The 14,873-nt window shown below is 40.2% G+C and overlaps 1 protein-coding gene across 5 annotated transcripts in view; it reads right to left on the bottom strand.

The window, feature by feature from the left end:
- PPP2R5E (protein phosphatase 2 regulatory subunit B'epsilon) overlaps positions 1-14,873 on the bottom strand; it is a 74,935-nt gene that overhangs the window by 20,844 nt on the left and 39,218 nt on the right. For all 5 annotated transcript variants that reach the window (XM_080594027.1, XM_080594029.1, XM_080594028.1 and 2 more), the window contains one exon: positions 12,534-12,730. In XM_080594027.1, the coding sequence (XP_080450153.1) occupies positions 12,534-12,730 (197 nt within the window). The remainder of the gene's footprint in view (positions 1-12,533; positions 12,731-14,873) is intronic.

Genomic DNA, 14,873 nt, shown 5'->3' with positions numbered 1-14,873 from the left:
ATCACTTTACAAACCTGCCACCAACCTTGGATTTCCCTTCTCCAGCTTTCCACACTTCTTCCCAGTGATCATCCTCGTCTGCCATCACTTCTCTCCACCAGGTTCCATATGAGCTCACCACTTTATTCCCCATTCTGCTGGCCATCAACAGGCCTGCTAGTTAAGAGGAATAGCATTTTGGAGGAGTGGGAAATGCCATCAACATGCATTTATGCGTGTTTTCATACAACACTTAGTTATTTTCCTTTGCACAGGGAAAACATTAATGATACCTGCTTAAAGTCTCATCTGTCAGCACTTGCTCTAGATGCCAGTGCAATTCACATGTTATACGCCTGGACACTTCTTGCCAAGTACAGAACTTGGTACTAAATCCTATACAAATACTATTTGCTTGTCACTTAGCCCAGATTTTACTTCATGGTTGCTTCACTTTGCTTAATCTCATTTAGAGGTACTTTGCTGAGGCTGCTTTGGTGATGGCACGAGCCTCACAAAGCAAAGACAACTGGAATGGTTTCCTGAGTTAATAATACTGCTGAATGGAGTGTACAGCTTATTATGCAGCAAATCTGATAAACTGTAAACATGCTGCAGGGCCTCTTCTGCACTTTGAAGGTGGTGGTGTGCCTTCTTTGCACTCTGTCACTGCATTTGACCCATCTCTAAGCTGGTTAATCAAACAGCTGGGAAAAGCAGCATGTTATCTCCTAATCCTGTCTATACATGACCCCTACATAGTAGTTCAGACAAATTAATCTAGTTAAGAAACAGAAGTAGTATACTCTTCAGCACCCTCATTTATTTTTCCAGCCTTTTACTCCTGTAAATATTCTAAATGTAGTCTGTAAGGCATGTTTTCAGTATGTTGGCAACTTAATACAAAAGGGCACTTAAAGTCAAGAGTTTAAATACAATCCAGTCTGATGAAAACAGACTATAAGTTAAGGTGAAGTTTTAGAACTTGCAAGACAAAGAGAAGATATTCAGGTACTGCATAAATGAAAAGACGAAGCAAAAAGAAAACTGTAGTACCTGTGGTACATACCAGTGAGGAATATTCACTGAACACGAGGGGGAAACACAGAACTGCCTAACTGAAGAATAAATACGGCAAACCAGTGAGTACAGAAAAAGATTGGTCGTATGGGTTTTCTGCTTGGACTTTTTTCATCTTGCCACAAGAGGGAGTATTTCACTACGGTTACGGCAAAGCAGTGTTACAGAAGCCTTCACGGTACGTGTAAATCTCATGTTGTCATAGTCGCATGACTTTCAACCCTAATAAAACCCTGGCACTTACCAGCCTGTGCTTATAGACACTGAATATACGTATAGAGAGAGTCCTGTGTGCACACCTGCCAGGTCATTACTAGCATTTAATAGGAGACATTCTCCTTCCCTCTTCTCCATCTTTTTCTCTGACTCTCAGTTCTCTCAAAAGCCCCTCCAAGAGACTTTTCTAAACCAGGTAAGCACTGCCGGAACACACGGGTTTCAGTTTGTCCTTCCTCGGGGATTCCTGAGCTCCCCCTTCTATATCCCTGAGGATATAGAAGGTAGACAAGCAGGCAGACAAGGAAAGCAATCAGAATTACGAGGGCGGAGTTGTTTCTATATCTGGGCACAAGGACGCAGAAGGAAGAAAGCCCAAAGATTCCCAAGTAAAAAGGGGAAGGCACCAATAGGTACATTTTCCATCCAAACACCTGGGATTCTGCAATACTTACTGAAGCATTTTCGGTTAATACTTCACATGTGAAAACGCCAACTTTCTCAGCACTTCAACAAAAATAGGGAACTAGCAAAATAAAAACAGTCTGCAGCTCTTTTTTTCTGCTTTAAACTTCATTTGAAATAAGAAATTCTTGTGATGTATAAATGTAGTGATATACAGATTAATGAAATTTGTACCAACAGATCAGAGAACAGATAAGTATTTGTCAGGTATTAACATTTTAAAACTGGAACAAATGCTGAAGTATGGCACAAGCAAAACCCGCAAGGAAAAGTACGTACTACCAGAACGAAAAGTTAATCAAATACAAATTCCTGTAAAGTTTAAACTAAGTCAATCCAAGTTTCACGCAGTTAGTGCCAGGGCCTTACCAGCACAACAGAACAACGAAGGTTTCAGCAACAATGACTGAAGTGCCAGCACTGACAGCTGAACCTAAAGCTTGTAACAAAACCAGAATGATTTCTGGAGTGTGCATTAAGAAGAGACGCCAGTTTCAAAGCAACTCAAAAGCAGTATTTTGCATAAGAAATTTAACACACAGGAGTAAACGCAAGGCAAGGTAGAATACTGTCCTCGTATACAGTTTGTTCTCTTTAATTTTCTTTTTTTGCACAAGGAGCAAAGATGTGGAGCCCAAATCCAGATATTCTCCTGAGGAGAACAGACAGAACGGGTTATCTTCAGGTGATTCCCAGGGGAATCATAATTTCCAAAGATAATGCGTGCCATTACAGTCCCATTAATCAGCCCGACGCAGCACGGCAGCTCGTTTACACGCAGTGCCAATTTGCAGCACGCTCCTGTGAATCAGCAGCCGCTGGGTGGCTGATGTCTACAAGCCTCCGAGGGAGAACTGAAGGCAACAAGTCCTCGAGCTGCCCAGCTGTGTGTTACGGACTGACAGCCGTCACACGGAGATGGGGACGTGCCACCTCGGAGCTGGAAAGAGTAATTTTTCTCCACTAGGCAGAAGGCAGCTATTTAGTATTCATTCCCGGGCCCAAGCAGCGTGCCAAAATTCCTTCAGCTAGATAGATGAATCACTTCCCTTCTGACCCCGGCTGGTTATCAAGCCAAAGGACCTCCCTGCCAGGCTGCGCACGCAGTCCTTGATGACTCCTCTCCCACGGCCAACGCAAATGACTACCGATCAATACCGACTTCCATCTTCCCCTGATTAGGAGTGCCTCCAAGCCCTGATGTTATTTTTGCAAGGGAAACCTGAAGCCTAATAGTCTAGAAAGCTCTATCATGACAAATCTTCCCTACCGTGAGCTCCAAGTTGTCCACACGCCGTTCTCCAGGACTGTTCCTTTCAGGAGATCACATCAAAGCAGGCGCAGAAAAGCCTAGCACTCCTTCCCCGCTCTGCACAACCCAGACACCCAAGTGCCAGAAACCAATTTCACAGGTCAGTGAAATTAATCCATCAGCAACAAGTAAGATTTCCAGGAGCAAGTGGGAAAAGCCAACACGATAGATTTTTAAATTGGAGATGCCCAGAAACCTCCAAGCTCAATGCCAGTGTCACTCAGGCACAACTCTAACAAAAGCTTCTCCAGGCAATTACAAGTAAGTGTCAATTCATTCAAATTAAATGAAAAGATAGAGAAGACTGCTCTGGTACCACCATGAAGGATGAACCGTAAGTTCTGGACAGATCCAAGGGTTCATACCTGGCAATCCACAACTACAAAGCTATGAATATCCAGTTAAAAGTAACAGGCTTCAAGAAAGTTCTGATTTTATCACCATGTTTATATTTGAACCGTAGATATATTATTATTTATATTAACTTTTAGAAAATAAAGTTCTAAGAAGCTTAAGTCTGAAGTCAGGAATAAATGTTTGTTTTGAGAAGCCCTCTCTTTGCCCCTCACTGGAGCACAATCAAATCAGTGCTATAACAGAAACCCTTCACAAATTCAGTTTCAACTCGGTGCTCACATTCCATGCTGTTTGGAACAAAGATTTTTATCAGCAATAGTTTTCTTGAATGAATCCTGAAATAAAAACAGTGTGCATGCCGGGAAGTTTAATGTATTAGCTATATAAAACAGGATAAATGAATTAGTGCACAGGGAACACCTGTTCTTCTGTTACCAGTATGTGGAACTGTCCAAATAAACCCCCTGTGTATATGAGATTGAAACTGGATATCTGTGCACACGCAGTGCTTAAACTCGCCTGCACACTCCAACAAAATGTAATCAGACCATATGTGAAACTCTTGGAACTGAGACACAACATCTCATGGAACAGGCACTGGCACTTGTCCTTCTGAAACACATCTACATACATGGGTTTGCATTTTTGTTTTGTTTTTAGTATTGCTCACGGATTTACATGTTTTAGAGCCTGAAGTGACTACTGCAGTCACTCAGCTGTAATCTTTCTTTATATCCCGTTACACCGTTCCCAGAAGCTTGACAGCACATCTTACAAAAAGAAAAACACAATTTCATTTTGATATATCATGATTCCACCAGCTCTCACAAACTGAAGTTTTACTACTAATTTGAGTAGGGCACTGCTTCTGGTTTCAAGGTTGAACTAGCCTGAGTCCCACTGGTTCCTGTTAAACCATCGGATCTTTTCAACATACACATATATATATATATATACACACACACACACATTTGCATACGCAGCATGCATCTACGTGCGTATGTATTTTTATTTTATGCATACATTATATATATGAATGACACTTCTCAATCTCTTTGTTGCTAAATAGTCAGATAGAGCTCCTGAACCCAGGCAGGTGTTGGCATGTTTTGAATCCTGTGGTTGTTTTCGCTACCCTCCTTTAAGCTCCCACCTGTATTTTCATAACCCCTCCAAATAACACACACCAGATGTGTTGGGGTATGTATAAAAAGCCAGACCATCTCCCTGTTATTTCCCTTTTTTGAACCATACACTGCATCAAAAATTCATACTAAAATAGTCAAGAAAGTCACCCAAAACGGTCAAGTCTTTTTCTGCCCCACTGCTTGCCAGAATACAGTCAAGAGTTTAATATTGTATGTTATTATATGCCTTCTTCTTGCCCAGCAGCGTTACTTTTGGCCAGGCTACATGAACTATGGACCACGAACACAGTCAACCACCTGGACCACTGGGCAGGTGGTCCTTTTCATGTTTTTTTTCTAAAAATTCTATCAAAAACCTGCAAGATTTTAGCTCTAGATCAGGGCTCCTAAGCTTGTTAACTTCTCATCACCCACTTCAGCAGTAGTAGCAGCTTCCGCCCATACAGATGTGCGGATGGTAGAACTGAGACCCTTAGGATATGGCTGTGTTAGCAAACAGGGAAGTGCAACTGGAGCAGGTCTGTACAACAAAACGGCTGGTGCTGAGGCCCTAAAAAACCCACATTACTTCTATTTGGAGGGAGGACTTATTTTCTAGTGATCTCTTGCCTTTAAGTCCGTTAGCTAGTTGGAGAGCTTTAGGCAGGCTCCTGAAGTACATGCTTTGTCCGGAATGAATCTAATTCACAAACCCCCAAATTTCTCTATAACAAGCAGCAAAGTACAGTGAGAACAAATAGGAGATGCACTTTGAAAGCACACTGATGATCTGAGTTAGAAGTGCTAACACTGACATATCCCCAGGCTCAAAGGTACACCTTCTGCCTGCTGGAAACCAGAGCTCTGAAATTCCACTCTAGGTCACCTAGACCCAAAGCACAGCAGGGTACCCTGCTAGTAACAACTCCATGCACCACTATCGCCTTGTAAATATATTTTGAGACGATCCAGGGAAAAATTTATTTAATGCTTGCCCACCTAATTCTATACTAGTATAATATCATAGCAATAACTCAATTATCTCGGACAAACCAAAGCACACAGTACCAGAAATACCCTCGTCTCTACAGCAGGCAACAGAGCAAGAAGTCTGCCAATGCACGAACTTGAACTCCAGACAGTATTACAAAACTCATACTGTCTCAGACTCCAACCTCAGGAACAAAATAGAACTTCAAAACCCAAGAAAACAATCCCCCAGGAGATTCACGTTGAGCCTGCTGGCAGGTGCCAACGCTAGGAAGGCATTCAAGAAGATGGCACAGCCAAAATAGAGGGTGGGATTGTACACCCCTCTTCAACAAAAACGAAACAAAACCAACAAACAAAAAATGCAGTTGACATCCAAGTATTCCTTGGAATAAAAATATTGTTCCAGTTTGTTTCTTTGCTTGAGACCTAGCCACTGTACTATTACACAGATAAAGTCTGACGAATGAGAAGCCTATGTAACCAACAAGAGGAATAATGGATACGGGTAAACGTAATTACAGACTGTCGAGAAAAATTATTAGGGACAACTGCTGCAAGAGGAGCTGCCTCCGACTGATTTTTTTTTTTTTGAAAGGAACAGAGAATGCTGGAGCCTCTTCCTTCGGTAAGTATTGTTTTTTATACAAACTAGGTGTATAAAGAATGTGAATATTAAAAAGTATCTAACAGAGGAATATAGAAATAACGCATAAAAGAAAACAGATTCTTTTCTTGCTTCTACAGAATTGACAAACCTCACATTAAAGAGGAGATACGTTGAAGTATGAAATGATTTTTATATATTTTTGTGAACTTCAATGGCATGTTTGTTTCATCACAGCTGCATCCATGTGACAATTTTCACTCCAAGTCCATTGGGGGGTGTCACAGGACACTGCATCTTCCTTTCAGCATTTGGGATGGATTCAAAACAATCTTTTATACTTCTGATTCAAGCTGAATTGAAGATCAACTCCTACTATTTTACACACTTCCAGAAGATATATCAAATTTGTATTAGACAAGAGGCATTATTTGTCAATTCTTAGAAGAGTAACTGGTTTTATTTATATCCCTAAAATTGCCATTCAGTGTTATATTTTTAAATCAAATACTTGAACTAACAGAAGCAAATGCAAAGGGATTTTACTGAATTGAAAAGGTAAGACTGAATATAAGTAGACTTGCATAAGGATTTCTATCCAAGAACAATAACAAAAAAAAAAAAAGTATGATGAATATTTAGCAAGTAGGGTGTAACACTGTAGTGGGTTTACGTGGCACGGTTTTGGTAGCAGGGTGCTGCAGGGGTAGTCTCTGTAAGAAGAATCCAGAAGCTGCCCCATATCAGATACAGGCCAGTTTCAGCGGGCTCCAGAAGGGACTTGATGCCCAGAGCTGAGCCAGTAAGCGATGCTGTTTGCACCTCTGAGAGAGCAGATTTCAGAAAGGGAAAAAAACCTGCTGCACCACAGCAGCTGGGAGTGCATGGAGTGAGAACTTGCCCTGCAGACCCCAAGGTCAGTGCAGCAGGAGGGCAAGGGGTGCTCCAGGCAGGCAGCAGCAGTTCCCCTGCGGCCTGTGGAGAGGCCCCTGGTGGAGCAGGCCGTCCCCCTGCACCCATGGGTCCCACACGGAGCAGATCTCCACGCTGCAGCCCGTGGAGGAGCCCCCGGTGGAGCAGGTGGATGTGGCCTGGAGGAGGCTGCGGCCCATGGAGAGCCCCCGCAGGAGCAGGCCCCGGGCCGGAGCTGCAGCCCGTGGAGAGGAGCCCACGCAGGAGCAGGGGGTCTGGGGGGAGCTGCTGCCCGTGGGGGCCCCGTGCTGGAGCAGTTTGCTCCTGGGGGATGGACCCCGTGGTACGGAGCCGTGTGGGGGCAGTTCTTGAAGAGCTGCTGCCTGTGGGCAGCCCCCGCAGGCTCAGTTCGGGAAGGACGGCATCCCGTGGGAGGGACCCCATGGGGAGCAGGGGCAAGGAGGGACTGTGAAGGAGCGGTGGAGACAAAGCGTCGGGGACTGACCGCAGCCCCCATTGCCTGCTCCTCTGCACCGCTTGGGGGAAGGAGGTAGAAGGTGGATGGGAGGAAGGTGTCCTTTAGTTTGTTTTTAGTTTCTCACTGCTCTAGCTTGTTAGTAATAGGCAATAAATTTCTTCAGTCTCCCTACCCTGAACCTGTTTTGCCCGTGACAATAATTGTTGAGCGATCTCCCTGTCCTTATCTCGACCCTTGAGTCTTCTCCATCATATTTTCTCCCCCTTTCACTTTGAGTAGGGGGGGTGAGAGAGCAGCTGTGGTGGAGCTCAGCTGCCCAGCTGAGTAAAAACACTTAGACATAAGCAAAATTAGAGAATATAAAGCAATTCATAATGCCATTCAGACAACAAATGGCCAAGAAAAAGAAAGTACTTCAACATGCCATCAAATTCATGGCTTAGTAAGATATTCTTCATATTTAATAGATCAGTCACAAAACACTCCAGAACAGAATCTGGTCTTACATCTGTTGAGAGGATCCTGCAGGAAAAGGGATGGAATCCCTCTGGATTTATGTCCATGGAAAAGAATTAGAATCTAAGCTTTCAAAGGCAATTTGTGGTATTTATTTGGATATTCACTTAACCAAGTTTCTTTCTCTGTGTTGCAAGCCACAAGACATCTAATATGATATTTGATTTTGGTTATAGAGATTGCAGTTTATTTTACTTGATTATTCTTTACAGAGAAGGGAGAGGACACTAGGAAACTAGAGATATTTCTGCACCTAAAAGAAAGGAGACCAAAGTAATACTCTGTTCTAAAAGGTACCTCTCAAAAACGTTTTATTAGCCAACTCTCTCAGGCTGGCAAGGATCCATGGATGTTGCATAAAGATCACAGTACATGTTGGGTTGAGTTCCCCATTTCTGAAGAGGCAAGCAGGAGAGCTTACGTGTTGCTCACCAACAAGAAGATTCACCCAGATTTCTCAGTTTAACAGCTTGCTAATTTCCATGGTCTTTTGATTTTTGAAATGAAAAGAATCAGTTTCCTCAATGTATGTCTTAATCTCCAGAAAACACAAAAAGCTGTACTACATACACCCTGCAGGATACTGTAGATAATAACAAACATTTATTCCCATCAACTACCATGGCTTAATCTACCAGCAAAATCAGCATCATTAGTTTAAGCCTCCGCATTTTGCTCAGACAGGATCAAATTTTAGCCAAAGTGTCCAATTACTGGCTCATAAAGTCACATTACTGGTATTTCCTTCTTAGCAGAGTGTGTTTTAATTGGCAAGGGCCTTTTTTCTTAAGACTAGCCTAATTCTAGAGAACGTCATGTGCCCTTCCAAACAACGCATCCAAACTGCAGGGGATGTGCGCTGAGCAGCACTCTTCTGAATAAATCTGTCCAGCTTACGTCATTAACACCAATGCCAGCAGCTCTTCCCATCAAGCCATATTGATGACAGCGATGAAGCTGCTGCAAACTTGCTTTGGTGACCATTAGCAATTTTTTTTTTTTTTAAAACCCAATACATCACTTCTATATATACCAAGCTGAAGTGAGTGGTTTATAGAAGCAGACACAAACACACGGATTAATAAAACAGCCAGGTGATTTCACACCAAGCTATAAACAATATCATATACACGGAACAGAAAATGTGATATTATGATAAGGAATCAAGGTTTTAATAGTATGAATGACCAACAGTAAAAATGCCCAGGTGCTGTCATGCTAGCTACCTCAAATGACTGTTTTTCAAATCCTTATGTCATGACAGTACCACATTATAGAAGTAATTAAAAAATCTCAGTTTCTGATGAATTTGATAGGCAAACTTCCTCTATCCTAGTATCTGTAAAATTGAAATTTTGGGTCATAGAACACTAATATACATGAACCTAATAAAACTTTAAGAAAAGGCTCTTTCAGAGATATCAATTATTTTGACATTTTAAATAACTAAGGTAAGAAAGTACTTCTGCTATTAGTTCTTCTTTATAAATGTGAGTAATTTTTAAAGTATCAGCTTCAGACTGCTGCACCTTTTCTTCTGCTCTTAAATGATGCCACAACTTGCAGAACAGCTGCTTGCTTTTCCCCTGTGTTTAGAATTCTTCTTTTCTATTCCAAATTTCAGTAGCCCAATTAATTCTTGCATTCATATGTCACAAGCTAGGATCTGAGTGCTTAAAAAAATATCAGGAAGACATTCCAAAGGAAAAAAAAGAACATTTGTACTCTGTTATGGTACGTTTTAAGACACTGGTCTTTCAACCACAACACTCCCATGACAACTGTGGCAGGCAGGCAGTGCAGACACTGATCTGGTAAGGACGCAGATGCTGCTGTTTTCTTGGCTATTGTGACAGGTCAGAGCCTGTCAGTTTGACAAGTCATTTGTGAACCCAGCTGGAGACCTAGATGAAAATTCTCAAAAGCAGACAATAGTGGCAGTTGCACAGGTGAGCTCAAGATGTCAACTGCGTACAATTAAGTCTGTCTTGGCATTACAGTATAAGCACCTTCTGCTTGAAACAAGAACATGCATTTATTGCATAGAAAAGTTAGACCAAACATCACACCACAGCACTTGCTGTCTCCAAATCAGACTAATGTTCTCTGCTCACCAGGTAACATATGCTAAAAATTTATTTTCTATAATATTAGGAGTCCTACCTTTCCCTCTGTGACCTGTATAACTGTACTCAGTTTGGTACTTTAGTATTGGAGAACTCTTGCTTTTTACAGGCAAAAGGAAGGAAAAAAATAGTACTTGTACCACATAGCCTACCTGTAAAATACAAAATACCTGCAGTCCAACTTGCCAGGGGCTGGACTTGATGATCTTTGTGGGTCCCCCCTTCCATTTCATGATGGTCTACGATTCTAACTTTCTCCAGAAATGATTTCAGAAAAAATATCTCCACTTCCCTAGTTAGGCATCTTCTTTATTTGAAAAAAATAAAATAAAATCTAGGCTTGGCCACTGACTAGCCAGCTGCAGAACTTGAGTGTATCTTCAGTCTTCCCATTCTTAAGTACCATGGCACTGAGGGTAAAACATGGCTTGAGTTCAGCATTAGAGCCCAAATATAGGAAGAGCAGGATGCAGTGAAAGAAACACAGGAATACAGGAGAAGATAGAACAGTTTTCCACCAAAAATGATGGACTGAAATTCCTGAATCTCCACTAGCAAATATCTGTGAAATCCACTGGAAAAAAAATCATGCTGTCTTCACTTCCAGTTGACTGCTCTATATCATAGTTAGAGACGACACTTAAGTAAATTATTTAAAACTGTGCTTTTCAAACTATTTAGGCAATGCCTCATTTCCTTAGGATAAAAACAGTTTTGTGAATCAACCTAAGTGACTGTAGAGACCGTAGAACACACAAGCAAATGGGTCTCATTATGGGTTCATGTTCAGATTGCTTCACAGGTTATGATTTATTATTCAAATTGAACTTTATGAGCAGTTACAGCTCAAGTGTTTCTTACTTCTTGCTATGGTAAAAAAAACAGCTATAAACAAAGTCAAAAAGAAAATATAATCTTAAAAACAGAAACACTGAAATAAATACCAAATTCTTACAGAAAGCAATGTTCGAGGTGTGTTCTATGTACCAGAAAAGCACATGATTTTACTGAAGTTATTTGTGCATCAGTGCCCTGTCTATACAAAAAGTATGATCTCATCGGTTCACCTGGAGGGATACCAGGAAGAATAAAGTAACATTTGCAAGCCATTTAGATGCTACAGTGCAGCACCAGCAGAAGACTTCAGCAATGGACTAGTAACTCTGTATTCAGATAGTATTTGAATGGTGCATTAGACCCCATGCTGAACAAATGACACAACTGACTGAAAAGCAGCTCCTACAGAAGAATGGTCCAGCACAGGAGGGAAAAAGGAAGAGCAGGAGAGATGGAGGAACAGTCTTTTCACGTAATTATGGACTTTGTGAAAATGCATACAGATTAAGAAGCCATATTAAGATTTTTCCACACATACTTTAACTTTTTTTTGTTGTTGTTTTGTTTGCTTTTCAATTCACTGTTAAGTGCTGGATGATTCTGTCACAATTTTCAGCTACTTTTAAATATTACAGACAAGCAATACAGCATATAATTGCATGCCCGGAAAGAAGTAAGGAGCACATATTATGCAATATAAAATCTATTCGTGCCTCTCTTCTCACAGCACATACATAGCCAGTGGATTCCATGATCACCTGGTATCACCTTTTCATGAGGAAACCAACATCACCAAGTTTACATTGAACTAACTGTCCTTTCATTTAGATAGCAGGTTATAAGAGTTCCGTATGGTAGTACAGAATAAACATTTCAAAACATAGATTGATTTTGCCAATTATAATGAACGCTCTTCATAATATAGCATCTGATTCTGTTACCATTTTAGATTGAAAATACCATTATTTGACAATTTATGTATGTATAAGGTATGGCTTTATTGTTGAGTAATCTTGCTAACATCATCTACTACGACCACGTAATACACCCATAAAATTCTCACACCATTCCTATTACAACATTTCTACCATTTATTATTTAAAATTAATTACCCGTGCATACTTTAAGCTATCTCAGAGCTTCAGTACAAACTCAAATGCTTGGATAAAGTTCAAAGAAAGAAAAGAAAATTCTAAAATTATTCCATTATTTATACTGGGGAGGGAAGGGTATAGGGGAGAAAGACAGGCTCTGATATTATGTCTGCTGGGTCTTTCGATGAGGCAACAAGCCAGGTTTCCTTTCATACACTTCTTACACTATAATAACCATCATCTACTTGACTTTAATTAAGTATATATATAAAAATTAATAATTTTGTCTTTGGAGAATTATCCCCAAGTGATGTCTAGCAGAAAATACAAACCAAAGGCCTCATTTAATCCACCTACTCCAGGGTTCAATTTCGCCCACAACATGTAACTGGAACTGCAAGTGGATTTAAAGAGACCATGAGAAAGAAGAAACTCACCATTCTAACTACTTCAGGGTAAGTCTGCTCTGTCAAACAGCCTCTGCTTATTGTAATGTAGTCCACCAGTTCATTAAGAGTGGAGCGCTTGTATTCTTTCATTTTAAGGTCTGAAAGCGTGTCCATGAAGTCAAAAATGACACAGCACTGTTGAAGTTTCTTTAGGAACAGTTCAGGCTGCTCTGAAGATGGAACGTCTATGAAACAAGAAAGGAAATCTTTGTGAGTCTGGCATCTTTTTATATGAAACAGGATTTCTTTTTGAAGATTAATTTCAAAAAAAAAGCAGCATTCATGCAGTTTTCATAAAACAGAGCTCAGATAAACAAATGCACCCACCCCTTGCAGGAACTGTGTTATTATTTTGCATTTGCGATCTTGAACAACATGTTGCAGTAGTAAGTTAATCAACCACTATTAAGAAAATAAGGTTCACAAAAAAAGTCCAGGCTTGAGTGGAAAATACAAATGCAACAGCATTCAGGACTTAATACAATACACCACTACTTTCACAGGAGGCTAACGTTCACCATTGTTAACTTCCACGCCAAAGAAAGATGAAAGAACTGTCAGATCAAATTTGATTAATAGCTACTTCCAAAAATTCTGCGTCACTTAGAACTGCATATGAATATACATGAATATAGAACTCTATATGAACATACAGTAAGACTAATTCTGCAGACAGTTTTTCAGACTCAATCATTACCCCCACGTTGACAGTTTCCATAGCAAAATCAACTGCAATTTCACTGCAACAGTGAGGCCTTTTTGCTGTATGACAAATACACAGTATGCATTAATAGGAAAAATATCACGTGGAATATTAATATTTAATTGCCCAATAAAGTAAGCAGATTGTACTACAACTTTTTGTTTTCTTAATTCTCACCAGGTAAGAGACATAAAATACAGGGATAATCAACAAGGGATAATAAAGGGAACATCAACTTCTCTCTCAGTGGTTTGTTAGCTTACCAAGTTTATCACAAGTGCACAGAAAGCTCAGTTTATTCAGTGTTCATGTACATAAGAAGCTAACAAATGCAGAAGAGCTGCAGAAATTAAATATGCATTTTTATCCTGAAATATGCTGTCAAACAAGAGGAAACTTCACTTCCTTTGATCTACCTTGTTTTTATTTATTTTTAAGGCACAAATGGTTTGCCAGCAAGTGACCTTCTAAGCAATAACACAACAGGCAAATGAAAAATATTGTTGATTTCAAGTAGAAAAAAATTAAATTGTAAAGAACTGATGTTTATTTCTTAAAACTTGGACACGCTAGTATAAGAACCAACCTAGGATGGAACTTTTTATCCTTAAGACACAGGGCACATCATGTCAAGGAATACTTGCTAAACACTGGAAGTTGTTAGTAGCTTTACAGTTGTTTTAAACCACAAATCTGTCTAATTTAAAACCACGTACATAACAGTTACTAGTTTCAAATCATAAGATCTATGAAATATTAAAAGGTCATAATATATGTACTTCACATCAACTCCTGGCATTGCTTAATCACTGAAAAGAATAAATACAGATTGCAGTACAAATAAATATGCTAGATGCTTTTTGAACTGACAAGGTAAAGTACAATAATTTATTTAACCTTCCATAGACAGCAACGCAGTTGTGACAGGATTCAGCAGTTCTCAAACTGTGCCCCACAAAGAACAACCAAGATCTTGGCAGAGTTTAACTAACAAAACCAGGTAGCATGCACCTGTCAACTATTCATTAGGCTTGGGTAAGCTCAGCAACAACTCTGTCTAAAGAAAATCAAGGAGGAGAAAAACGGTATAGCTATGACACCACATTTCAGACCCTCCTCTTAATTGTTCGCCTCACACTCCCAAAGGTTTTATTCATCTGTGGAACAGAAGCAACGTGGCCCTGCAGAACTCCATCAAAAAGAGCTATGCAGGAAAAGAATCCCCCCAGATACTCTGGAAAACTGCAGGGAACAAAATCAGGGCACCCTCAAGTCATTCCAATGGCAAGGAATCTCTCACAGCAGCCTGTCCTGAAACCTAAGGTAAGTCAAGGAAAGTCATTAGCCCTTACTCATTACAATATAGATCACTTCTGTTAGTGTCCTTTCTAAGGTAGAAGCCAGTTTGAAGTCTAAGAGATGACAGGCCTGAGGAACATACGTATTTGCGAACTGATGTGTTACTGCTTTCTTCATTCCTTACCCTCAAATGACACAGAAAAAGGAAAATGGACTTCAGAATTCACTGTTATTAGCAATCAATCAACAGTTCATTAATTAAATATTTTTCCCAAAAGACAGACTGTAAATACAACCTGAAAAAAGAGAGATAAAAAGTTCAATTG

The sequence above is a fragment of the Anser brachyrhynchus genome (genome assembly GCF_964034855.1).
Source record: "Anser brachyrhynchus genome assembly, chromosome: 5".
Classification (NCBI taxonomy): domain Eukaryota; kingdom Metazoa; phylum Chordata; class Aves; order Anseriformes; family Anatidae; genus Anser; species Anser brachyrhynchus.
Note: the sequence above shows the minus strand (reverse complement) of the source record. Positions and strands in the feature narration are given on the sequence as shown.